This window comes from Zosterops lateralis (assembly GCF_965231275.1).
Source record: "Zosterops lateralis genome assembly, chromosome: 1".
In the NCBI taxonomy this organism is placed as follows: domain Eukaryota; kingdom Metazoa; phylum Chordata; class Aves; order Passeriformes; family Zosteropidae; genus Zosterops; species Zosterops lateralis.
In genome coordinates, this window is record NC_139762.1 from 21,011,875 (window position 1) to 21,039,848 (window position 27,974).

A 27,974-nucleotide genomic window follows, 5' to 3' on the forward strand; every position below is an offset into this window, starting at 1 on the left:
TTGGCATCTTGCATGTAATTTTATAAAACAAGTTGCAATTATGATAAAAAAGAGATTATTTTTGAAGCTACCTTCCATTTTTTTCTGCTTATATATATATATATATATAGCCAAAACTATAGATACTTATAGGTTTTTTTCTTCTTTCTTCCTATTTTTGGGAGGTTTGGCTAGTGAGAAAGAAGGGGATTCAGATCATTGCCAGAGACTCAAGAACTGTCTAGAGGTTTGTTTTTCACTGAAGATGACAAGTACTTCCCTGCATAATAATACACATCAGCCAGGTGTCTGCTCCAAAGGAAATTAGGTTAGCTCCTGAACTGGTTGGAAAACAGTCCCCTTAGCACAGCAAGCAGAAAGCACAGGGCTTTGTTGTCCAAACAAGTTTTTCTCCAAGGCAATGTGCCACATCATGTGTACCAGTGTGAACTAGGGCACCTCTGCAAGGTGAGACACTCGTTGCCTGCACTGAAGTCCTTACTCCAACTCATTCCTGTTTCCAAAAACCCTGTGACAGTCCACTACCAGCTCTGATCACAGGATAACTTTGTTCTCTGACAAAACCTTTGCATTTTTGCACAGGTTAATACTTTGGTACAACAGTTCTCCCTGTATACAAACCAACCATTTTACAACAGGAAGCTGTACAGCTGTAGAATATAAATGGCCAGTTCAAGTCACCAGAGATTGTTATGTAATACATGCAGCCATCTAACCAAAGGTATATTCATATACACTCAGGGATGTGGATATATATAATGCATACATATACATGTACAAGCCCACACAGCTATAACAGCATGTGCATGTCTTCCTTTAAAAATTCCTTTATGCTTCTGTTTACAGAGTCACAGGATGTTCAGAGTGGGAAGGGATCCACAAGGATCTTTAGTAAATAGCCCATTATTAGCACCATGCTCCAACCAACTTAACTGATCTCAGGGTCAGAGGTCCAGAACCACAGACATTTACACTCAAACATCACACACATTGTAGTTACCTTTAACAATGGCTCATGCCCTGAAATCCTACCTTCCCTTCTACATTTAAATCATTATTCCCTTTTAAGTAGAAAAATCATATGTTAACCATTAAACAACCCATGGCATCTAATAGGTGGAGCAGCTGCTGATAAAAATGAAGTTCTGGATTACAGCGTCGTGGATTACATTATTGTCTTGGGTGTTGGAAAAAGTAAATCAGACCCTATAAACCTCAAGAAAGTTAATGAACTGGGTCATATGTTTCTTAAGTGGAAGTTACTTTGATTAGAGCAACCAGCAGCATCTACCTCTATCTGGTACGAGTGAAACTGCTCACCATGGTACCAGCCTGAGCAGCCTGTAAGGACATACCTTAATTCCTCCTTTCCTATGCCACACTCACTTCCCACCAGTCACAGAGAACATCCCCAAGGCCACTTCTCATCCTCTTGTATGATTCCTGTGACACTCAGCATCTTCTGCTGACCCCCACACTTGCATCTGGCTCAACACCCAGGCCCATGAATCACCACCCCCCAGCCACAGGGAGGGCTGGCCTGAGCACACTGTATCTGCAGCTTGGCTCAGCAGCCACAGGTGGGATGCAGGCCCACGAGGGTTCAGGAATCTCTGCTGTGACCTGTGCAGTACCAGCCTGCAGCAGAGGCTGACAGCTCACTGGCTGGGCACGCCAGAGACCTGTGGGACAAGGAGCAGAAAAACATCCAGGTGAGGATGTTTGCTCCTGGCTTACAATACCTACTTTTAGTTAAAATACTTCCTTCACACTGCTCTCAATAAAGAAGTTCTTTAGTTCTACAAAAGTACCACTGGCACTGCTGCCCTTTATGTGGTAATTTAACCATACAGAACAAAGACATCTCACCAAGGCACCAGGCTCATGTGAAAGGAGCAGGTGAAAGAGCAGGCAGAAGAGCTGTGGTTGTCCTCAGAACCTCGAAATGCCATCTCAGTATTGAGTCCCTTCCTTGGAGACAATTTATATTTATCTCTTCCCCTTATTATGTGAAGAAAGCCAGGATACTAAAGTATCGACAGCTAAGTATATAAATGTAGGCTGTGTCAATATCTCTGCACTCTTGTTTTTTTTTAATCAAACCCAGGAAGCAGAAGAAGAAATGCTACTTAGGAAATATATTTCATCACTCTAATCATGGTATGAATGGGAGATGATAGATGTCTTCTAATTAGAGATGGTGCTGCTTCTGGGAGATTTGATTCCAGGTTATGTGAGATTCCACTGCAAGAAAGAATTCCAGCCCCCAACAATGCAGTTCAATGGTAAGAAGGGATAAACTGTTCAGGGAAATATCCCATATAACAGCAGGCAGTAGTGTAGAACAAGTACATATACTTCAATTGATGACAAAATAAAATACACAAGAAAAAACTATAGGTCACAGGGAGTATAAAGAAAGCTGGTTTACATCTCAGTGTTACCCTCCTAAGAAAAAACAGTGGCAATTAATGAAGAAAATGAAGTAAAAGAATATCTGTAACCTGATTTGAGCAGATCCAGTAACGCAGAACTCGTTTGCAGCTAAGCAACAACCAGATTTGCAACAGTACTTTGGGATCAACAACTCATTCCTTTTCCAGCTAGACCACTGTGCCAGCTCTCACGTGATCCCAGCAACTACGACACACAACATTAGTGATCTAAATGATTACATGCAATAAAAATATTCATAAACAAAAGGGCAAATGAGAAGAAATCAATGAGAAAAATATTACCATACACAACAGCTAACAGTGCTATCCTGTGTTGCTATAGCTTTGTGCGCTGTTCAGCACCATGACTTTCTGGTAATTGAGAGAAAATAGAAAAAATGTCCATGAGGGAACAAGCTGACATAATATAAGGATGAACATCAAGGAGATGGGCACTTCTGGCTTGTCAAAGATGCTACTGCAGCTTCAGTAGACATACCTCAACTGGCTTTGCAGCTGCCTGCTAGCAGCATGGGGTCATTCTGAGGCTGTGAAACCTGCCTGAGAGTGAATAAATACTCAAATAACTAGTCTTGGCACACTGCACTGGATAATTACATCTGACAATCTTTTTCATGCCCTCAGCCTCACAGAGCTATGTAGGCATTATCCCAGCCAGCCACACATTTCAAAGCTGTGGTCCCCAAACCATGCATGGAGGCAATGCATTACCATTTAAGACATTGCATTATTACTCACAGTCACAAGCCATCACCACTACTACAGCACAAATCAAAAAAAGCGAAATGTGACAGCTTGTATCATTGCCTCAGACCCAGAAAAGGGACATTTAGTATCAAAATTTCAGTGGTTCACCATCTTAACATAAAAATTATTTTAACAGCATTTAAAACTAGAACTACATCTATTTCAAATTTTTACAAGCTCCTAAAAGGATGCTAGCAGTGGAGCATTAGGTGGAGTGCAAACAAAGCAGAGTTGAAGGGAATTGAGATTTCCTCTTATGAACACAATTACTGACTTCTCAAAGGCCATGATCTGATTTTGACAGTCATTTAAGAAGTTTTAAGACCACAAGATGTTGAAAGCAATCCTTAACAGAGAACAAAGAGTTGTGCCTTAGTCCCAGGTGAGAAACAGAACCTGAATTATTAACTGGCATTTTCAGTACCCAATCTACTAGAAATAACTGAAAAAAAAATATTTTCTAAAATGCCAAAAATATTCTATAGATCTCTGTTGAAACTGCTTCTGAATAAGGAGCTCTAAAGGCATGGGGGGAAGAAAAGCAAAATAAAAAATCTAAAGAGACTCGAATAAAGAAGCTACTTTTGCAGAAGAGAAGTTTACAGAACATCTGACTAATTATATCTCAGTCAAAAACTAGATTCAAAACACACAAAGTACTTGTGGCAAAAGAAATCAATGGAATATTTGAATTGATTTTACCAGCACTGGAGAAGGCAAAAAATTCCTGAAGTCCCCTTTCTCATGTCCAAACTTTAGCTCTATTAGTACTGCATAGTAAGTTCTTATCATTACTTGTACTTCAGTTTTCCTTTACTCTCATCCCTCTAACTTGGTGCAATATTTTAAGGAATATTTAATTGAATACTTGCAAGGAATGGACAAAAAACCCACTTTACTTACTATAATTTATTTTGAATCATCATCCTTCAACAACAAAAAAGGGTTTTTTGACTGTAGAAATGACAGTTTTTTAATTATTAGTGCTAAACACAATTTAATTTTTTTTTTTTTTTGGATTGTCAATGATGAAGATTCATGTTTTTGTGGAAATAGGAAACTCAGCAAAATAGTACCAGAAGCCCTTAGATTTGTATACTATTAGCATACCCTACCTGGCCACAACACAGGTCCTCTCTCTTTATCCTAGATACAGCACATGCTATGGTCTGTGAGGAGGGCACTGAGGAAATTCTCAATTTCATGATCTTTTTTTTCCTATATAAAACCAACCAAACAAAAACAACAACAACAACAAAATCCCAGCCTTTCTGCATTTTTATTGCTAAACTATTCTAATCAAGAGCATTTCATCTCAGCTTCGAGTTTAACAGCTTCACTTGAGACCTGTTTCCCTCAGGAGTAGATGCTGGCCTGCAGGTAGCCCCATCAGCTGCCTTCTAAATTTCTGTCCCTGGGTGACTCCGAACACACGCCCGTGGCCCCACCTTCCTTACAGTAAGTCACATGCCAAAGTGAGTCAGCAAAATATGCTTAACCATTTTCCAGAGAAGCAATGCTTGTATTAAATAAAGAAATAAATAAAAGTGGCCAGAATGTGCATTTCCTTACAAGCTTTTTTTGCTTTTATTTTCCCTGTTTGGATAGGTAGCAGAGATAGATTCCAGCTTCATGTCACACAAACACTTAGATGCTATAAAAATCCAAATTTAAAAATCTTAAAATCGTTCTAACAATTTGGCATTGTGTTCTCTATCACTATATTTTTATCTTCAGTTTAAGGTGTTTTCCCTAGCTGTAATAAAGGAAAATGAATGTCATTTAACTGTTTTCATTAACTGCGTGACACAGTTCAATAGTTTTTTATCTACCCTTAATTCACTATCATTTTTCCTCCACCACTACATTATTCATGTATGTCACCCTCTTCTAATTCCTGTGACAAATACATTTGCAATGATTTTATTTAGGATCAACACTTCCTCTCACAATGAGAAAAGGCAGAAGTTAAAGCAGCTCTGTCACTTGGCTGTGCTTGGAAGTCGGTCAGGGCAGAGATGAGGCAGCTGTGGGGAGCAGGCAGAAAACCTGCAGCCCGTGGCAAACAGGTCTGGGGGCTGACAGCAGCCAGGAGGCACCACCAGCAGCCACGGCTTCATTAATTTTGCTGTCTTTCAGGGAGGTGAAGGACTGAACCATCAATAAAGGCAGAAAACCACACCCTGTCATATTTTACATCTACCGAGTTAGGCTTAATTTAAACACATTTTTAAGCACTTATTTCAAACAATAGCACCAATTGTACACAATATTTTATTTAACAGTATTAATTTAAATATTAAACAAGACTAAATATTACACTGTTAGAGCCTCTACATAAAATTATTTCCATACGTTACATCCTGAAATGACTTTTAACATTTGACTAGAGAAACAAAAATGTTAATCTAATTCCAATCTTAATCTATTTTAAAGAAAAAAATATTTAAATAACTAATTTTGTGTTTTCTGTGACTGGAATAACCATTGTTACAGCAGGTTGGTTGGTTTTGGCAGTGCCTTTACTACTTTGACTGTTCACAAGTTGTCTTACAGTTTCAGACGGTGTCAGACCTAGAGACTATATTTCATGCCAGCTGGAGTGGGAACATTGGTTTTATGTATAGAAATACAGCTTTTAGAAGTCAAGGTCTGCTAGCAGTTTCTCTACAAACTACAATGGCAGCTGTGCTAGAGGTCATGAATATTACATAAGGGCTGTCCATGTATTTAAGCCAGCATCAGTAAGCCAAATTCCCATAGCAACAATCACATAGATTTACTCATTGCTAAGGGATGCCTCAGTTCAGCAGTAAGCACTGCACTGCTACCCTGGTTAGTCTGCAAGATACTAACTAGTACTCCAACTCTTCTTTTAAAGGTTGTGCATTTACTGATAAAATTCAAAGCTTCACCTGAATTTTAGGGCAGCCCTTATCATCTTTCTCAGGAGCAAAAAAACCTCAAACTAGCAAAACCCACCCCTGACAAAACTGAAACTGTTGACTATAATCAGCAATCTCTGAGATACAAGGCTGAAGGGGAGAAGTGAGCTACTTCTGTTAGTTTCTGCTACACTGATCCCAGAACAGCAAGATACAACTTCAAAGAGATGTTCAGCATCTCCTACACTTGGCACATTCCAACAGCTCATTAAAAAGCTGCTGTAGGAGCTTTTATTAAATATCAGTTAACAATTACATTTAAAAAAAAAAAAAAAACAACATTTTTGGCTTCACTATTCAGGTTTCCTGGCCTGATGAAGATGTCTGCTTGTGCATTATAGCTCTATTATTTAGGGAGCTGGTCCTCCAACACAATCAGCTACAGAGCTCAGGGATCTGGACTCACAGATTTCTGAAGAGCCCTTGCAAAACAGGTGGCGTAAATGGGCACCAGTAAAGCTGACAGTGGAGAATTAAATGGAATAGGAGATGGAAAGGAGAGAAACAATTTAAAAAAAAAAAAAGAAAAAAAAAAAAAAAAAAAAAAAAAAAAAAAAAAAAAAAGCAAAATGGAGGAGGGGACTCGGAGAGAAAGTGAGGGAAAAAATGTAGATCAGGTAGATCTAAGGGGGGATCTCAATCGTGTATTTAAATATATTAGGAAAAAAAACAGATTTTGGGAAACAGTAATACATCTAAACCTGGCAGGTAGCATACAAAAGAAAAAAAAAAGAAAAACTGGAATGAAGTGATAAATGAATGATAATAAATGAGCCCAGTTTTAACAGGTACAGTATTATTAAAAGATGTAGCACAGATGAAAGAGAAACAAGCCCATCACTTTCACTGCTAAAACCTTCACAGTCCTAAACACATTTCATGGAAAATACATAAACACACAACAAAAACCTAAAGCTCATTTAGTGTTTTCTTACTACATTGTCACTATCTGCCGGGAGTATGGAGAGAGGAGAAAACTGAAGACCTACAGCAAATGACTCATGGGGTCACTTAACACACAAACTGTAAAGAAAGTCAGTGAAGTCTTTAGGAAGAAAACACCCTTGTAACAGATTCTCCCTGTTTACATATGACTTGTAGGGACTGATCCCTCATTCAAGGGAGATGAACAGGATGTTTGAGGGCTGATTTTTGACACTGTAAAAGCATTATGTGCCCTGGCAATCCATGAGCAAACTTTTAGAAACATCTTCAGTAAGAATTCATAGCACTGACCCTATACACTGCAACCAATGCTATATTTAATTAAAGAAGAAATGCACACATTTAAATAAGAATGTTCTGAAATACAGAAGTCAATCAAGTGCCTGTTACAGAAAACTAAAGCTAAGTGGTTTTTCATAGAGCATATATTTTCAGCTGCTGTCTGGAATGTTTATAAGAGATCTAATCTATATGTTAACACATTAAAAACATTTTATCACTAATGGATGAGATTACAAAGAATCACGGAATGGTTTGGGTTAGAATGGATTTTAAGAATCATCCAATTTCAACCCCTGCTTTAAAGCTGAGCATTTTATGAGTTTGTAACATGAAACAACACCTTACCTTTGCTTTTTCCAGCTGTGCCTGGGCCTGTCGCTCTGCCTCTCTCCGCACTGCTTCCCTATCTTCTTCCAGAGATACATCTGAATCAGATGGACGGCTGGTGTAGGAGTCCGCCGAACCCTGCCAAAGAAAAGGAAAAATAATGTCACAAGTTCCTGTGATTTTTATTTTTTTTATAAAACAGTAGAAGTGGTTATATACCTTGCCTTTTCTCTTACTTCTGTATCCCTGAAAAGTGACTAACTGTACAAACAGGAAATTTACTTAGTAGAAATTATGTCTAGGTTAATGTTTTCTTCTGGAAACTTTCAAAAAGTGCAGGTGTCTTCTCCAGTGTTTTACTTCCTGCCCTGTCTCTGCACTCTTATTTGTGTGCTTTTCAGCAAGCAAAGCCAGTTTCTCTGGAGACTTACAGCACTGGTGCAGTGCAGGGCTGAAGGACACACAGCAGCTTCGAGGATGGCTCCACAAAAATTAGAACTCTAAACAGTGACAGAAATAGCAGGCAAACAGACTTTCTATAATCAAAATGCAAATTTAGTATCAATAATTACCAGTACACAATATCAGTGCTAAGAGATTTAACCTCTGCTATGCATTTTTATTTTAGAGCAGCCTCTTTACCTGACACACTTTCCCCATCAGAACAGCAAATGGCTCATATCCATCTCTGCCCCTCAGCAAAACATGCAAATGACCACAAATCAACTTCCAACTAATAAAATCCGTCTGGACTCAACACATGTCCCTGTATCACCACAATGGAAGCAGCCACAATGCCAGAAAAGCTCTATAAATAATGACAGCTCTGCTTTTTCTCTGCATCTCCCTGCATACAAAATAGAATTCTGGTAATTCAATCAGAATGAAAACAACTGTCCTCTCCTCAATGCCTTTTTTCCTCTTCCTCTTAGCAATCCATACAATATAAGGTGATAAGGAAAATGCAGGGCTTACACAGATATCAGAATTCTTCAGACGTCCTCCTTTGGCTCTTTTCAGAAGCCTGATCCAGGTGGCCTTCATTAGCCAGACAGCTCAGTTAGTGTCCGCAGCTGCAGCGCCCGGCACTGATCTCATAAAACATGTGCACACTGAGCACTGCAGAATCACAGCTCCTTTCCTATCCATGCTCTGCTCTGAGAGCCTTCCTTCTCTTTCCTCTGCCTTTCAAGCTTCCAGCCTCACTGTTTCCAAGTATTCTACTGCAATTAAATTCTCAAATTTTCTCATGCCAGTAGGAAAAAGGAAAAAAAAAAATTCAAAAAAAACTTCCAAAAATCCACACCACCTCCAAAAAATCTCAACTTCAATGATAAAAACAGAAAATAAAACCAGCTTCGGAAATATTGTGAGAGATGCTTCAGCTGATCATAAACTGAGATCGATCACAGAAAAATACCTAGGGCTTTTTCCTCTCTGTTTTGGGGGGTGGATTTGGCTGTTAAAAATAGTGCTTGTAAAAGAACCTTTTAAAATCCTGTGCAAAATGTATTCAGTGACATTTGCAAGTGCAAAGTTCATTTCATCTCTCCCTAGATTGGCTGGGGGTGGGGTAACAGGCTGTTCATACCACTGGGCATGCTCCATATGTGCAGCCTTTTACGCAGATGCTCACATCACACCGGGCTGTTATCCTATGCCAAATTGCCATTTTACATCTCAAGGGTAAACAGCTGGAAAAACGCGAGGTCCCTGTGAAACTGGAAGAGCTGGTAGAGTGTCTCGTTCCCGTCATGGGTGTCTGCTGCCAGCCACGTTTCCCTTGGATGCTTGCTTCTGTCACGGAGTGCTGCCCTCCACTGAAAAGAAATGCGCTCCACTCACAGCTCCCTTACAGACACCAAAAATATGCCTGTTGAGTGGGAATTTAACCCCGTGGTTACTGCGTATATTTGTTCTGACATTAGCAGAGGAAAGGAGCAAAGAATAACTGCAACATACCACGTAACACATAAATATTAGATCCTAACGTGACAAAAGCCAAACAATACCTTAAATTTCACTATTCTGCTTTTAGAGAATCACCCTCTACCTTGTAATTAATACAAGAGTGACATGCTAAGGCAGGTTTTCCTATTTACTGATGGATGTGCAACAGTCTGGGTGAAAAAGATCACTGTAGGTGACTGCAGTGCCTGCCTTTGATATCAATTCAGATTTACAAGAAAAACAGCAAATAGAGACTACAGCTGAGAACAGTGGTCATGCACATGCTGCAGTATGTCAGCATATCCCAGGAAGGATCAAATCCCTGCCATGATTTCTGTCTGTATAACAATGAAATTGCTCATCACAAGTGATGCAGCACCCTACCTTTCACCATTATTAGAGCAACAACAGTTGTCACTAAACTCACTGTTCTAAATAAAGCTACTTTTTAACTTTACAAATGCTTTATTTTTTTATCTCCTGAAGCCTGTAATAGTCACAGAATAGAATTGAATAAGCTGTCTTTGAACTGACATAAAGAAAATTATTCTCCAAGGAATGTTTTGCTTTTCAGGAGTTCAGATACATCTGCTAAGTTACGGTGATTGTTTAAAAAAAAAAAAAATGTCTCCTGAGCTAGAGAAATAGCAGCAGAAATCAAAATAAAATACACTCAAAGTTTATTGCATTTTTAAAAATATCTTGTCTGTTAAGAAAATATACAGAGGCCCTGTAACCCCCTCAAAGCCTGTCAAATTTTGCTGCTCTTTAAAATTTCCCTTTGCCACAACTTCTGACACAGCTGCCAATGGAAATAGTGGGAAAAGATGAGCACCAACAAGCAGACAGAAGGTCAGTGTAGTGTTTAATTCCAGTTATGGTTGACATACCAGTGACCTGTGGCCAAAACCACTGACGTTATCACAGCACTAATGAAAGCTGGGATTGTGATGAGCTCCCCCAGAGTCCCAGCCCCAGGACACTCTGTGGTCCCTCAACATTCAATTCTCCTTGGAAAGGGCACATCCAAGTCCCTCTCCCCAGCACTGCAGCTCCTTGGTGCCACTCTGCTGATATGAGGAATGGTGCCGTAAACCAACCCCGAACCAACACTACCTTTAAGAGGAATACAAACAAAGCAGCCATTAAGCCTGACAGGAGCCCATAGAAAGTGTGGGTGTTTGCCCCCTACAGCACTTCTATGGTGAACACTCAATATTTGACACTGACCAAGCTTCATAGCATCACTTTTATTGCCCTTCATTCTGCTGTCCACAAGGGATGCTACCTAACTGGTACTCTCCCTATTAAAAAATCATGAAGCATAGTAACATAATTCTTATCTCCTCTAAGGGGGCAAAATATCTTTTGGATGAGGCTAAAATTGCTAAAATTTGAATTTCATCTTCTCAGCCACAGTGCTGACCACCATGACAGCATTTACAGTGCTAGTCATGTCTTGTGTTGGCCACAGTCCCAAGACACAACCAAAAAATCGGAGTGATTCCATTTATTTTAATTACATTGACAAATTGCATGATTCAAACTCAGTATTGTATTTATTTTCCCCATGGTACAGACACGATCATGTAAATTTTCTGTGGAAAGGGGAAGCTTCTTTGCTTTTTGAATATGGAAAAAACTCACAGCTGAACAATACAGGAAAAGGAGGAGCATACAATTGCATTTAATTAATTGTGTAAATATCTGAGTATTTTTATATGAGCTAAGAATGCATTCAATCACGTTAAGATTAAAAAAAAAAAAAAAACAACAAACAACTATACAAAAACTATGACAAAACTATAATAGAAATGTCTTGACTATTTAAAAAAAAAAATCCTGACAAGTCCATGTGCATTGTCCGTTCATGACAACCAAGGAAACTACATTTCCTCTCTGGGTTACTGAAGTTTTTTTGGGTTACTCTGGAGAACAGTAAAAATCTTTTCCCAAGAGCTTCTGATATTCAATCTTTGTGAAATTCTTCATGTCTCCATCTTCTTCCATTGCAATATGGAAGAGCTGCAGTAATATCTGTATGTAATATATGTTACTGCAGCCCCAATTCCTCATTTTTCATGGGAAACTGTCTAATAATAAAGTAAGATAATTCATGTTAATAATTTATCTATTTATTCTTCTTTTTATGTTATTCCTTACTTTGCAGGTTTACAGGCCCAGTTTGTTTGAAAAATAAATTCCTGTTTTAATAACATGCTTGAAAAATATTTCCCACTTATCTTACCACTCTTTATATTAGAGTAGCTTCCATGAGCTATTCCTATTGTGCAAACTCATACTTTTCACACTGGAGTGGCCATATGTGATCATATTTGAGCTCCTTTTACTTCAAGACCATAAATGTCTGATGTTTTAGTATTGCAGAAGTGCATCACCTTTAGGAGACTGGGTCTCTCAAGTAAAAGGGGCTTTTAAAAATTATTTCTATCTACTTGCAGATAGAAACTATTTAGATAAATTCAGTAGTGCCTCTAAATCTCTTCTTTTTCTCTTTAGTTTCCTGTGCCCATGCTTAACTTCCATCAGTACAGTTGGACCTTAGGTACAGATTCTGACCCATAAATTCTCACTGGGTTAATGCAGCCACCACTACTCTCACCAGTTCAGTCGTGGCCTTTATATAGTGCTCATCCCATAAAGAATAAAAACAATCTGAGTACCATGACTAACTTCAACAGGGTAATCCAGTTAGGAATTAGGTATCATTAGAACAGATCATCTTCCAGATTACTGAAAATTCTCAAGTAATTATGTACTTAGAAAGATAAACCAAGTTCCTTCAAGTAACAATTTTTCACATTATTATTTATTAGATGAAGGCATGAAGCAGTAAGTAAACATGCATTGAGATTTTACATATGACTAACCCTAACCCCTGAACAGGAAATACATATGACTGCACATGTATATAAACCCCCTTAATTTACAGCAGTGGGGACTTCGCTGAGATGTATTTTTCATCTTTTCATTTATTTGATGCTACTGAGACTTTCAAATCCAAAAGGAGAAATGTCTTTATGTCTTCATTTAATTTATACTTTAAATATGGAAAGTTTAGGTCTCACTGTGCCAATAAAAGGAAAAAAATCACTTCAATGTTGAGAATTTATAAAGAGATATTGCTTATGTTCTTATCCTACGGCAGTAGTAAGAATGGCATCACACATCCCACTAGGACATGATTTGAGATAGTATATTATGTCCTTGTGATGCACAACTCCTTCTTGTTTGCTATGAACTACAGTAAAGAAAAAGAGTTATTTCCATAAAATGTTAATTTCTCTTAAAATCTTTTAAAATTGATTCAGAACAAAGGCAAAATGTGAAATGGCAAAGTTTAGTGTGAAGTGAAACTGCTGACATTGGCACATCATAACTTGCCAAGGAATATAGATTGTTGTTTCATCCTAAACTGATCAACCTGAAAAATATAAGCTAGAGTCAGAAGTCAGAAACTTTCCCACAAATGAGTAGCACCAAGAGTGGAGGGGACCTCAGTTTGGCAGAGGGACCACAGACGGTGAACGTGAAAATTTCTTATCCATGAAGTTTTTTCCAGATGTCTAAACAATATGATTATTTTGAATTATGTTGAAGAAAACACAAAAAGCTGCTCTGAGAATGCTATATAAATTATATGATTATTAATTATTTGAGGGTAGAATTTATAGAAAGACCAAATTTAATTCAATTAATTTTTTGCAAGGTATATTTGAAGTGTATAACAAACTGTAAAAATACATTTTAGCAAAGGAAAAAGGAGAGTCCATGTTTTCATTAAGGCACTATCAAACAGGAATTGTTAATTCCTTGTGTCTGGGTCAGGGATGCTTTCCAACCTGGCAAAGTCTAGTCCCGATGTCCTGCAGCGCCACAAAATTTACATGTAAATAGACAATTAATGTCCAAGGAGGGTGACCAGCTCCTACAGTAGGCATTGAAATACTCTGCTATGTTTTGCATATGAAAACTAAACCAAACGTTGATAAGAATGTTTTTGTTGTTCTTTGCTAATGTGGCATTGCTATGGCATCTACAGCCATGAGGGATGTTCAAATCGAAGGACTGAATTTTCAGAACAGCTGGGAGCTTCAGGGTGGCAATGTGATTAAAAAGAAGATTATATAGGAAATCACTCTTCTCTTTACCCTTAACATGACTTTGGCAAGCTTGATGGCAGCATCCAGCTCACCATTTACTGGCTTGGAAGGTGTTAATCCAATCAACAGCTGCCTGAAAGAAGAGTTTTTTAAAACAGCTCTTAGGTGTGCAGAAAACTAGATTTTGGCATTCAGGACCCAGGTAAACAGCTGTACCAGGTACTTCATCAGGAAAAATCGAAACAACAAAACCAAAATAACCCCCCACACTAAGCAAACCCACACATCTGCACTCACGTTTCATGATATTAGCCTATATGTTTGCTTCTATGTTGTTTCACTAAGAAAAAGCAACTTTTTCTATTTTTCACTAAGAAAAAGGGTAGGTATTTTTAGAGGAATGATGGTCTTTTCAGGGAGACTCCTCAGAAAATCCTGAAAATATGCAAAAAGGAAGCTGCAGAGCTCAACCTAGTTAGCAAACAAATAGAGCCCTCATAGTCAGAGCTAAACTTTTCCCAAATCTGTGGGATGCTCTGGTGTGTTAGTTTACCTGTTTTTTTTTCAAAAACCATCTAAGATGGAAAACCCCTTGAGACCATATTGTGCTTGGCACTGCACAGTCACAAAGTGAATGACAAACATGGCCTGAACGAGCTTGCAATCTAAAGGCTGAGAGAAAATGAGCAGAAAAAAACAACAAAGGTGTAAAAAAGGGATCAAGGTAGCAATGCAATAGAAAATAAAGCCGTTTTAAATATTCGATACCAGCATTATGACTCATCCCTTGCATAACGACAGTGGGTTGTTCTTTAAGTAAGTTTCGTATATGCATTATGGTAGAGATTAGTTCTGTGAAAGCCTCTGAAGGAGGATAATCTGGTAGCTCTGTGTATTCTGACAGAGAGACTCTCATTTATGGAAAAAGAGAAAGGGCTTTTCAGGAAGAGGGCAATGATAGAAATAAAAGGCGGTTTTCAAATTCATTAAAAAAAAACTATATCAATAATATAATCACATCATTGGAAACTTTAAAAAATGAAACAAAAAATCCCCAAATTAAAGGAAAAGAAATCGAATTTGATATTTTGAGACAATTAATTGGCTCTAGAGAATGGCACTAAACTAGTAATGATTTTGAGCTATGGAGAAAAGTCAGAGTGATGACAGAACTAAGATGTTGCCAGTGGAATGACTTGGAGACAGGTGTCAATGGAAGAAAAACATACCAAGGAAATGATTGCAAGCAGCATGAACCTAAATCATCTCACTTTTGTCCCAGACTGTCAGCACACTCATGGATATTAGATTGATTGACTCATGGTAACTTTGAAAACTCTGGTAACTCGATTATATGTTTAAGACCTTAAGTAAAGCTAAATCAGACTTCTTAGTAACAATAAGCTGACCTGTGGTGCTGTTTACTGGGGCAGAAAGGGCTTAAAAATTAAAGGTTTTAAGGAAAAATGGAAATATAACTTTTGACTTATATTATTTAGCAGCAAATATCACGAAGGAAGGATTTTAAATTGCAGAAAGACAACTCAAAAAAAATTAGAATACAAAATGCTGTGTGTTAATATAAGAACACAGACAAAAAGGCAAAGATTGGGTCAGCTATGAAATTAAAAGTGGACAATAAAAAAGAGGAAAAATGGAAAACACATCTGGGATGTCAACAAGAAAACAGAAAGCTGGAAACGGAAAGAATTTGCAGGAAAGCATGGCAACCATCATCCCAATTTGTCTCAGCTCAGTTAAAAGTGCCAATTTAGATTCTGTGTTCCAGATCGTCAGTATATTTTTATCTGGGATTTTGGTTCAAGTCATTAAGATTTTCTGCACACTTAAAAATAGCTTCCTTGAAAATTCAACATGAAATTCTGTTACCAGTGGAGAATTCTGAAGGAAAAAAAAAAAACAAAAAAACACCTATTTTCCTTGAATTTTATTTTTTATCTCCATACATACATGCCCTACCTGGTTTTCAAATCTAGCATTTTTAATCTACTCCAGATAAAAATTTGAAGGTTTGGGGGCTTGATTTCTTGTTTGTTTTTTTACCTTATTAAAAATGGTGATGTTTAGCACATACAATGAACTCTTATGTATTTTACTATTTCACAGAATCATGAAACATCCTGGGTTGAAAGGGACCCACAAGGATCAGCAAGTCCAACTCTTGGTCCTGCAAGGGACCATTCCCAAGAATCACACCATTTGTTTGTGAGCATTTTCCAAACTCTTGAACTCTCTCAGGCTTGGTGCTGTGACCACTTCCCTGGGGAGCTGTTCCGGTGCCCAACCATCCTCCAGGTGAAGGAGCTTTTCCTGCTATCCAGCCTGAATTTCCTTGACTCAGCTTCAGGTTATTCCCTTGGGTCCTGTCACTAGACACGACAGAGAAAAGATCAGTGTCTGCCCCTCTGCTTCCTCTTACGAGGAAATTGTAATTTTAATTGCAGTGAGGTCTCCCCTCAATGTCCTCTGGGCTGAACAGACCAAGTGACTTCAGCTGCTCCTCATACTGCTTCCCTTTCAGACCCTTCACCATCTTTGTTGCCCTCCTTTGGAAGCGCTCTAACAGCTTAATGTCTTTTTTATATTTTGGCATTCAATACTGCCCCTAGCACTGGAGGTGAGGCTGCCCCAGAGCAGAGCAGAGCACAACAATCCCCTCCCTTACCTGGCTGTGCCTGATGTCCCCCAGGACAGGGTTGGCCCTTCTGGCTGCCAGGGCACTGGTGGCTCATGTTCAGCTTGCCATGGACCAGGACCCCGAGGACCCTTTCCATGGCACTGCTTTCCAGCATCTCATTCCCCAGCCTGTCTCTAGATCTAGGTCTGTCCAATCCCAGGTATGGAATCCAGCACTTTCCCTTGTTGAACTTCACATGGTTGGTAATTTCTCGTCCTTTAATTTATCAACACCACTCTGCAGGTTATCTCTGCCTGCAAGGGAGCCAACAGCTCATCCCAATTTAGTGTCATCACCAAACTTATTCAGTAGATCAGGATGTCCTGGGTCCAAGTCATTTATGAAGAGGTTGAAGAGCACAGGGCTGAGGATATGGAGCCCTGTGGAACCTCACTAGTGACAGGTCACCAGTCTGAGTCACCTCAGTCACTGTAACTCTTTGTGCCTGACCCGTGAGCCAGTTGCTCACCCATCCCATGATGTGTTTATCCAGTTCACAGCTGGACATCTTGTGCAGCAGGACACTGGGAGAGACGGCATTGAAAGCTTTACTGACACCCAAAAAGATTCCATCAGCTGGCTCCCCTTGATCAACTGAGTGGATTATATTGTCATAACAGGAAAATAAGTCTGCCAAGCAGGACCTTCCCCTCAAGAAGTGGTCTGGCTATGATCAACAATGCGTTGCCTTTCAGGCAGTTTTCAGTAACTCCCAGAACAATATTCACCATAATTTTACCAGTCACTGAAGTGAGACTGACAGGCCTGTGATTTTCAGGGTCATCCCTCTTGCCCTTCTTGAAAACTGGGATGTTTTCCAGCTTCCAGTCAACTGAGACCTCTCCAGATCACCAAGACTGTTCAAAAATCATTGAGAAAGTTCTTGTCATCAGCCAGCTCATTGAGTTCTTGGATGAATTTCATCAAGCCCCACAGACTAAGAGGCAGCAAATCCTGGACAAATTTGGAGCTGACTGGGAGTTTATCATTCTCAGAGTCATGGTCCATCCATGCTCAGGGCTCTGTGACCCCCAAAGTCAATGCTGAAGCAAAGAAAGCATTAAACATCTCTGCTTTTCCTGTCCCTGTTTGTGAGGCAGCCATATTCATCAAGTAACGGGTCAAAGTTATTACTGGATTGCATCTTTAAAGCTACCACAATAGTGGGTAGCTTCAACTCTAATTGAGCTTCAGCTGCATGAGTTTTCTCCCTACAAGTGGTGAGCACCATCTCTGTAGTCATTCCATGCCACCCGACCTTTCTTCCACTCGCTTTTTCTGCCTTAGCTCCAGAAGAAGATCCTACTCAGCCAAGCCAGCCATCTGCCTTGCCTGCTGGACCGCTGGCATTTTGAAACTGCCTGCTCCTGTGCCCTTAGGAGGTGGTGCCAAAAGAGCAACCAGCACTGATGGACCCTAACAACTCCTCTTCAGCAACGTTTTCTCAGGGAACTTTATTCACCAGTTCCCTGAGCAGCCTGAAGTCTGATCTCCTCATATCCAGCATATCTAGGATTGAAGCTTTGCTGGCAGTTTTCCTCCTGTCACCAGAGATTTTAAAGTCAATTACTTCATGGTCTCTGTCACCAAAAAGGCCACCAACTACCACTTCATGAGATCCTCTCCTTAACAAGAATCAAATCAAGGAGGGCATCTTTCCCAGCAGCTCTCTTAATACCTGTACCATGAAGTTATCATCCAGATGTTTTAGGAATCTTCTGAACCTGTTTTTGCTAGCTTTGTAGTGATCCCAATTAACACTTGGCAAGTTGAAGTCCCCCACAAGGACAAGGATGGTTGATTTAGAACTCTCTCTTAATTCCTTAAAGAATAATTCATCAGTGTCACCATCCCAGCTGAGTGCCCTATGGAAGAGTCCCACAATGATATCTGCTTTGTTTGTTTGTCCCTTAAACCTTACCCAGGGGCTCTTAACTGTGCCAATGACAACTTCAAGTTCCAGCACTCAAAATTTGTCAGCTTTCAAAGGTAACAACTGTTTTTATACATATTTTTGCTTGCTACCCTTAATTTTTATACCATAAATACAGTTTTTTTCTGTTTAAATAACTATGTTTTTTGCCATCTCTTAATGAATTAGTCTGACAATCATACTCCCTGAAGAAACTAATCATACACTAGTTGTCTACTGATAAGTCTATTTTCCAGATCATCTGCTACTGAAATTCTGATTTTGTAGTCTTGTTCTCTTGTTAACAACATTCAATGACTTTCATGACACGGAACACTGCCATTTGCTTAGCACTTAGATTAGGAGAGGTTTTCTTACCAAAACCTTTGTTAAACTAGGGTATGAAGACTAAGGAATTAATTAAATTTCCCTCACCCAGGCTCATTGAAGCCTCAAGCCCTTAAAACAAAGGTTCATTGGTGATTCAGCCCAGGTATCTCTTGCAGACACAATGACCCCTTAAGCATCTGCAGCTTTCCTCTCTTTGATACTGCCAGAAACACCAAGTGAGGAGTTTTGCATTGCCTGGCATCGTTTATTTCAGCATATAAACGTGACAAAAAATACACACATCCTCATCAATGGGCTGAATCTAAGCCCAGTTTCAAGAGTGTCAAAGCCTCATGAATGGCCACCTGAGTCAGGACCTGAAACATGTTGTGGTTAGACCTTTGTTTCAGTCTTCATCCTCATAGACTCCTTGAAAAATACCAGGACTGTTTCTTTATACCCATTACCTATCCAACGGGTCTAGCATAAAACAAAGCAAACTACTTGGGATTTTACCATGAGGATGAGGCTTCTTTTTCACTATTTACACATTACAATTACTCTCATCTGATTTCAAGAATACAACAGTCTAGAATACTTTACATGAATGAAAATGTCTCTGGAAAGGCCTTTTGTCCCTCTTGTCTATCACCTATCAAAATAATCTTGAAAAATTCAATTTCTACACAGTGTGTTTTCACAGTTTTTGTTCTAAACCAAAAATACATCAGTTAATGTATAGATTACACAATGCCAACTGTTCACATCCATTGGCTCATTTAGATTTGTCTCTAAAAGCCACCTGACCTAGTGCATCCACACAGAGTGGATGAGGGTATCACACTAAAGGAAGCACTACACGCCTGCTTCTCCCATCCCAATCTACACGGCTGTCACTGCTTGCACAGCTCCACCAACTGTCCTCTGAAAGAAGCAAAGTGAGACAGTTTGTGATTCTGAGCCTGCTCATTTTTAGAGCACTATTCTCACTATTCTTTGCTAAGAAATAAGACTGAAGCCTCTGTATATTATTGTCCCTGTTTTTCATCTGCAATGCAATGCAAGAATGTGAAGAGAATATACAATACTTGTTTACAACAAAAAATAGTAAAGTAATTATTGTATAATACAGAAAATTGAATAAACCTTAATGTATTTTCTCACAGATAAAACAGATCTTGTACTGTGGATTTATGTTAACACTAGAAATAAGATTGCCTAAATGAAGATGGGAGGGTTAGAAGGGCAGGATATGTTTTAGGCAACATGGAAACAGAAATGTACTTGCTGCTGAAGATGTGCTAACGATTAGATGCTAACCTGAAAGGAAATAAAATATAAATGAATTGCAAAAGAAAAATCCAAGCAAATCATAAAAGCAGCAACACAGTGTGGTGAACTTTCATAATTCAATTTGGAATGTTTTTTTGTGTTCTGGGACATTCAAAGGTTAGAAAGGTACAACAGATACTTTCCAGGATAGCAACTGAATTAAAGTTTCTAAAATTATTGCAACCTAGAAGGCCAAGAATTTTCTGGTTTTCAGATATAAGAGAAACATAAGGAACATTCTTTCTGATTCAGAACTTTGCCTGGGTCAAGAGACCACATTACATCATACCCCTCACTGAACAATTTCCTCTTCTAGAGGATACACCAAATTTTGGGCCACTGGTTGTTCTTTCATCTATTGTTGCAATACTGAACACTGGCAGAAAATACAGGTTTGATTTCCCTGCCACAAACACCTCTGTGGAGCTTAGCTCCTTGCTGCTGATAATCTCCTTGTAGATGCTGAGGGATCTCCACTCCAGGCTGTGCAAGCCCCATTTCCTCAGGTGTATCTGCAAGTCAAATGATCCAGCCACAACCATCATGGCAGGTCTTCACTGAATCCTCTCTGATTTATCCACACCTTTCTGTTGGGGCACCAAAACTGGTCACAGTAGGGCAGCTATGTTCTAATGAATGCTGTGATTATCTCCTTGGATAGAGCACCTGTACTACTTTTCATACCGTAATCAGGAATTTGGGATTTGGAAAGAATCTGAGACTAGAAATATATTAGAATTCTTCTCACAAAAGGGATAACATACATCTTGGGCAAACTTTCATTTTTAGATTTGCTATCAAACGGTCAACTTGTTCAAAAATTTTAAGACAAGCAGTATCTAACTTTGTTGTAAAGCAACATTATTAATATGCTGCCAGGATCAATCGACTTTGTAAAATCCTTCAGACAAAGAGATTTCTTCCAACAAGTTTTTGGTTACAAATGAGCCTCCAGCACCTGCCAGGATGAAAGACACAAGAATAGAAACTCCAGTTCTGCAACTCTTAGGGTCTCAGAGTATGTTGTGCTAACTCTCATCAAAGAAATACAAACAAGCCTATGTCATCCCCGACAATTTGTTTCCTTCAGGAATTACACTGGCTAGAGCCTGCTTTTTCCACTCTGATCCATTGTTTGGAAATGAAATAATTTTTGTCCTTAAATTCATATGGTTATGCTCAATCAAAAGTCGTATTTCTTCCAGTTTACAAGGGAATCAGTTTCTGCATGAAGAATTACTACCCAGACATACCAGCTGTACCTCTGCTGCTGTCACTGCTGGATTCCCACTGAAGGACAGGAATATGACAAAGGTGGCTCTGAGATGGCAAATCTGCTGTGCTAATTAGGTAAGCAACTTGTATTTGGATGAGAGTCTAAAGACAGAGTGAACAAGAAGCAGCCAAAAGTAGGTATGTGGATGATGGGCATCATTCAGATTATCCAGAGGATGAGCACCATGACAAAGTAGCAATGAAGGAAAAAGCTTCAAGAGCAGAAATATCAGGGTAATATGAGGGTAGTATGAGAGAGCATTTCAAGCATGTAAGAGATGGATGGCAGGCCAATGAGCATTTCTGAACTTCTTCTAGTTCTTGCCACTCTTCAGTGTAGCAGCAGAGATCACAAAAGCAGAAACATATCTTTTCTAGAATGAAAAATACTGTATAAATATACTAAAACCCCTCAAAAATTACCTCAGTGTTATTTGGGCTTATATGCCTGGCATGACAAGGATAGTTCGTAAGCTGCTATCTTCCTTTTGTTTATTTTTAACAATACACATTTTTATAACATTTAATCACCTCTGCACTCTATGAAGCTTTCCATTAAAGACAGCCAATAAATACGCAGCAGTTTTAGGCTTCTGAATTGAAGCACACGGGCAGAAAGCTAATTCCACAACTGGTTTTCTTCTGCTTACAAGCACTCAACAGACACTCCGTGTTCACCCTGCTTTACATGAACTCTGTCCCCAAAGTATGCATGGGTAGGCAAAAATCTAAAAATGCTAAAAAAACCCAAGATGCATCACCTCTCCTAGGTCATATCTATGGCCCATTCAGTAGATTGTATTTGCACTGCTATACCACAATTCAAATACATTTATTTGTACTCAAAACCCTTCAAAGATTCTCCAGACACAATGCTAGATTCCCTGGTCAGGCAAAAGTCAGAAGTCACCACTAAATTCAAGACAGGATTTTCACACTTTAAGAAATCCTCCTGGCTTTCAATATTATGACAGTGAAACTCCATTTTGGAGGGAAAAAAAGGGGGTTGGTATCTTATTTATTCCTTTTTTATTATTATTTTAATTTATTCTTTACTGATTTCAATTAGGCTGAAACATATATTACAAAATATTGAAAATTTTCATTTAAATAAACCAGAATGTCATTCTTGATTTGCACTGCCCTCCATTATTCCTTCTGTAATAGTTATTCCATTTATGATCAGCAATAATTCATACAGTTAGTGTCTCCCTTCCTGTTCAAAGTTTTTAAGTTTACAGTGCTTAAAAAAAGAATCATGGCTAATTGTTTCCTTCATCATGCAGAAGAAAAGGAAATACTTGTTGCTGAGGCTGGTGCAGTAACAATAGTGTGCTCTTTTATATCCTCTTATGTTTTGTCAGTTGACTGTAGACCTGGATCTTTTCATGATTTGAAAAGGTGTCAGTATTTTATTCCTGTTAATTTTCAAAATCATCATAGTCTATGATCTCCACAGCAGTTCCTTCTTGCTTCCTCTCTTGATCATGCTAAAACAGAACTTATTTAAATTGAATAGCACTGCATTCACATCATAAAATCTACCAGAGAGGTCCAAGGACAACATTTTCAATTGTTACAAGTCAAGCTGATCCAGAAAACACGTTGTGTAACTGGCAGGACTAACTTCTCCCACCAGACTTACAGATGTCCAGGTTTATTTAAAATTACCCTAAGTGAAACAGCACAATTTGCACTGTTCAGATTTTTTTAAATGTATGTATTTTACTGAGAGGCATTTGATTACAGGAATATCTCAAATTTTATTCCTGTGGTGACAAGTCAAAAACAGCTATAGGAAATGGTATCAGCTGAATTGTTTTCTCCCTCAGCACACCAGGGCAGTCCCATCCAGACCATTTCCCAGATGTTCTTGCCTGCAAATTCCATGGAATCTCTGAATCCAAAGTTATGAGAACATTACTTTGTACGAAAAACACATGGTTGAACTGAATTATTCATTTTTCCTTACAAATCTATGTTCCTGGCAGGAGAGGAGGGGGATACCATTCATGCATGCATAGGAAAACTCTAAGAAAGCAAAGCAGTTTAAGTTGTCAGGAAATATGCAGTGGTTATTTAAAAGAGAAAAAGCACTTTCTCACTGTCAAGTTCAAGTGAAATGTCCATCAGCAAAATCAAAATTTCACATATGGTACTAAGGTCCTGTACAAGGAACCTTATGATTTCACTTAAGCATGTCTGAAGGCCACCCATGTTCTTGCCAGGATGTCTCTAATGAATAACAGAATTACAGCACACAATATGAGTTATTCCCTTGTAGAAGGAATTAAGGGAAACAACACAACTTTCTTACATATAAACCACAATATGATACACATGATAAATTGACTATATTTGAGCAACAATCTAATGCCTCTTTCATATCTCACTTTATAAATATTATGTCCGTATTTATATGGAGTCCAGATGAAGGCAAAAGAATCACAGTGAATTAAAGATTAAAGGCCTAAAATTTCAGAATTATGCCAGGCATCCTTCACTAACAGGAACTAAATCATGGGGAACTGCTGGACAAGATGAAAATTCCTAAGAGTGAGTTTTGACTTATGATCTAAAAAACATGGGGATTCCTCCTTTATGCCCTGAAGATTTTTATATAGCCTGCATTCTCTTTGTGGGATCAAAGAACAAGTAGACTGGTGAGAGGACATGTGGAGGAAAGAACATCTAGTCCAACCTCCTGCTCAATAGTACCATATTCAAAGCCACAGCAGATTGCTCAGGACCCTGTCTAGTTGAGGTCCGACAATTTCCATGGATTAAAATTTTGCAACTTTACAAAGAGTTTTAGTTTTTAATCTCATGCGCCAGAAAAAAGTGTAAAGAAGTTCTAAGAGTAATTATGTCTTAGGATAATAAACTCTGAAGTTTGACATTTAGCCTCAAAAATTAGCCTGCTGAGCTGCTTCCACAAGCAGATAGAAACAATTCTATGAAAATTTGCACCAAGTCAATTTTAGTAAAGCTCATTTCTGCACATATAATAAACTTCAATTACCTCCAGTGAAGGAAAAACTAAGTTTGTCATTTCCTTTCAGGCAAATACACTTATAAAAAGACATGTAGAGATCTTTTTCCTATCTTACTTAGTTGTTACTTAAAGGAGTAGTTTTAAAATGCAATTATGTTCTTATGATACTCAACTAGTAATTTAAGTGTATTTGCCTTGCTCCCATAAAGTGGACTATTATTGTTTCCTCTGCTTAAAAATTCTTGTAATGGTCTACCTGTCCTTAGACTGAAGCACTCAGCTGAGTAGGAAGCACTCTCATTTTGTATTTTTGAAAGAAAATTGCTTTTCTTATACCAATAAAAAATACTTTGATTTAAAGAATTTATCTTTAATAAGAACATCTGTATATATATTTGTATAAAACACAGAAACTGCCATAAAAAAGTAAAAAGAAAAAAAGAAAAAAAGTATTAATCTCAATTCTGATTAACTCCATTTGACTGGTTTGTAAGCTCTAACACAACTCTAAAACTGTATCATAAACCATAAAATATAGTATGGAAAACTAAAATTTTAAGCACAAAAAATTTCTATGCCTTGCTAAATTAAAACATATAGAATCACACTGTGTTGTAAATGACAATGTAAAAGGAAATGTGCACAGGAGAATTTCCCAGGGATTTTAATCTTTCATTTCTCAGGAAAAAAAAACTTTTAAAATGGCTGGTTCCTATGGTTCTGTAATTACAGCAGTGAAAACACTCAAGTTTTGCTATTTTTTTTCCCGGCAGAATCTTAGACATTAATCTGGTCAGAGATGCATAAAATAATAAACAATAATAAAAAAGCATGGCAATCATTACCCTCTTCTGTGTAAATAAAAGAATTGATGATTCTTATTAAAGATGTGTTACCTATCCTCAGGATTTTGTAATTCTTGCTCATCAGCTGAAGTAATTATCTGGAAAGTAACATGCAGTGTAAGTAAAACAGCATTTCATTTAGTCACTCCAGTTGCTGGAGCTTGTTTATAATTTAGAGAAGACATGCCTTCATGACAATAGATGTCCATGACTTCGATAAAGAGGTAGATGGATTTTTCCTCTGTGATGGCCTTCCTGAGAGCCAATGTTAAATAAAAATAAATTACAGATTTGCTCTGATCAGCTGCTTCTGAATTTTTTCATCAGAACAAATCATCTTACAGACATAAACACACAGTCTCAACTGTAAAAAAAGAGGAACAAAAAAAAAAAAAAAAAAAAAGGACTTATGCCCTGAAATTACTATCAAAGAAACTCCATATCAAATATTCTGAAATGGGATTTTTGGTCCTTGGTTTCCCTGTGTGGAAGGTTTCTATCAAAATGCCACAGGACTATATGCAGCCTGCCTGCTAGGAGTGCTTAATTGAGCTGTTTTAACTGCTAGAGTTTTGAAAGGTCAAGAGAGCAAGAAGCTATGCAGACTGCCAGACACCACCTCACACACCATTGATGGAGAGTAGCTGTGCTACCCAGGATAGAGTCTAAAAGAGGCAGTCTGCTGCAGCAGGCGAGCAGGCAGGGATGGCAGACAGCGTGAACAGCCCTTCTTGGCTTTAGCTCTCCATATGTGCTGTAGGGAAGTCACGATTTCCATTTTGCACATAAAACATCTTCTGCTACCCCTTCTGCTCCCTTACATCCATCCACAGGCTAAACAGCGTACACATCAAAATGCATGCCACAAATACTTAATTGGAAGACAAACTTTAAAGTAACACTATTGTTAGAGGCAGAACATTGGGGTCCCTGAAAGATCTGGATTTATTTTGTACCATATTCATGCACAGCATATGCATGTCCCATTTCCTTAACTAAAGACATTCAAGCCATCTTCTTCTAAATATCTGAACTTTTGCATGTAGGGCTCCACCCCAAGCATTATAAATTGATTACTTAAACCACAGGCCATTAATATCTTTTACCCAGAGGACACCTCTAGCTACGTAGGTCTCCTAACATTTAATTAAATAAGAACTATGAATATATGTGGCATAAGAGGGAGGAAGTTGTAAATAATTTCCAAAAGCCTGGACACACACACACAATGTGCAGAGGAATCCAAGAATTAATTACGTAGCTACATAAATCAGAGAAGCCCAACTAACTAGCTTGTTGTTAACTCTGTGCTGCCCTGCCTAGATTACTGCTCCTACCATTAACACTTGCTATGGCTACATTCAAATTTCTCACTGAAAAGTAGCCCTTTTTTTTTTTTTTTTTTTTCTTTTTTCTTTTTTTTTTTAAATCAAGGCCTGTAGAATAGATGATGAATATGGAACAGAAAAACTCAAGTATTCCTAATCATGGAGTTATCAGGTTATATTTTGTTTTTTCCCAAGTCCGTGCTGTTCACATCACTGAGGTAAAGTGCCTTGTGCAGCAAGAGGCTGATCAGTGCATTGCCGGGAAGCAGGTCATTATCATGGCCATTTCCTTCAGATGGAAGTCAACTGAAACCAAGATCTGAATTTACAGATTTCATGAGGCCTTGGTCTTGGTGCTATCAATACACTCAGAAGCCAGGTCCTGTGAGAGACATCCTTCCCTCCTTCCCACTTCTGTCTCACAAATGGAAAAATAGCTGAGAGGTTGAGAGCTCCCTCAAACAGTTTGGTGGGATTTTGAAGTACTTTGATTTTGTTATTTTTTCTTCATGTTTGTGAGGTGAACTGCCAACTGGTCCTGCCAACCTAGGCCAGTTTTCACACTCCATTTCTTTTACGCTCTACTCCTAAACAGAAGTAAACTTCTCCAGTGTGGAGACCTGGAGCTGGTCACTTGGGTTGGTTTCTATGTCATGTCAGAAACTGTTTGACTTTCACAGGGCTCCCTCTCACACAGGCCTCAGGCACAAACCTGCTTCTCAAACATCATGCACTCACTCATCATGATCCTCTTCCACATTAAGAGAAATGCTCATTCCCTTCCTTCATTGCGTTCAGACACCACTCGGCACTAAACCAGTGCAAAAGGATCCAGATAAATTGCAGTCGTTGACTTGCCTCATATTTTATGTTGGAAATACCTATTTCTAAAAGTTCTTTCCTGAAGGGAGAAACCATGTCTTTAATCTCTCAGAGCTCCACCCTCCCCAGGACCCTACATTAAAAAACAGGTATTCTGATCTCTACACAAGGGCCAGTGGATCCACTGCTCACACACCAGGTACATAACAGGGCCTGCTGCTTGAGCCTCAACCCTTGGCCTCCACAGAGCTCCCCACATTTTATTGACAGTTCATGAGTTGGATTGTGGGGACAGAGCTAGGGAAAGGTTAGATACACCATAAATACCTTAAATACACTCTCAAAAATACAAAAGGCTCCATCCTCAGCCGCTGAAATTCAAATTAAAGACAGGAGGCAAGGAAATAGAAGCTATATGAAGGTCAAACAGTAACATCATTATTAAAAGATCTACTTCACATAAACTACAGGACATTAGACTAAACACTGTTTTTTCTCTGGAGAAAAAAGTAAGGTCATTACAGTTGTGCAAATCACTAATTGGCAAGTACACTGGGTGTCTTGGGAGTAACATAGAAATGACCATTACTTTCCTCTGCATGGGTTTATTAAGATTTTCCTCTCTAGTGTTTCCCTATTCTAAACTGCAACTGTTTCAGAG

General features: G+C 38.6%; 1 protein-coding gene across 4 annotated transcripts in view; it reads right to left on the reverse strand.

Moving 5' to 3' along the window:
• Positions 1 to 27,974, reverse strand: part of CACNB2 (calcium voltage-gated channel auxiliary subunit beta 2) — a 247,294-nt gene that overhangs the window by 76,109 nt on the left and 143,211 nt on the right. For all 4 annotated transcript variants that reach the window (XM_083857666.1, XM_083857665.1, XM_083857667.1 and 1 more), the window contains one exon: positions 7,721 to 7,840. In XM_083857666.1, the coding sequence (XP_083713792.1) occupies positions 7,721 to 7,840 (120 nt within the window). The remainder of the gene's footprint in view (positions 1 to 7,720; positions 7,841 to 27,974) is intronic.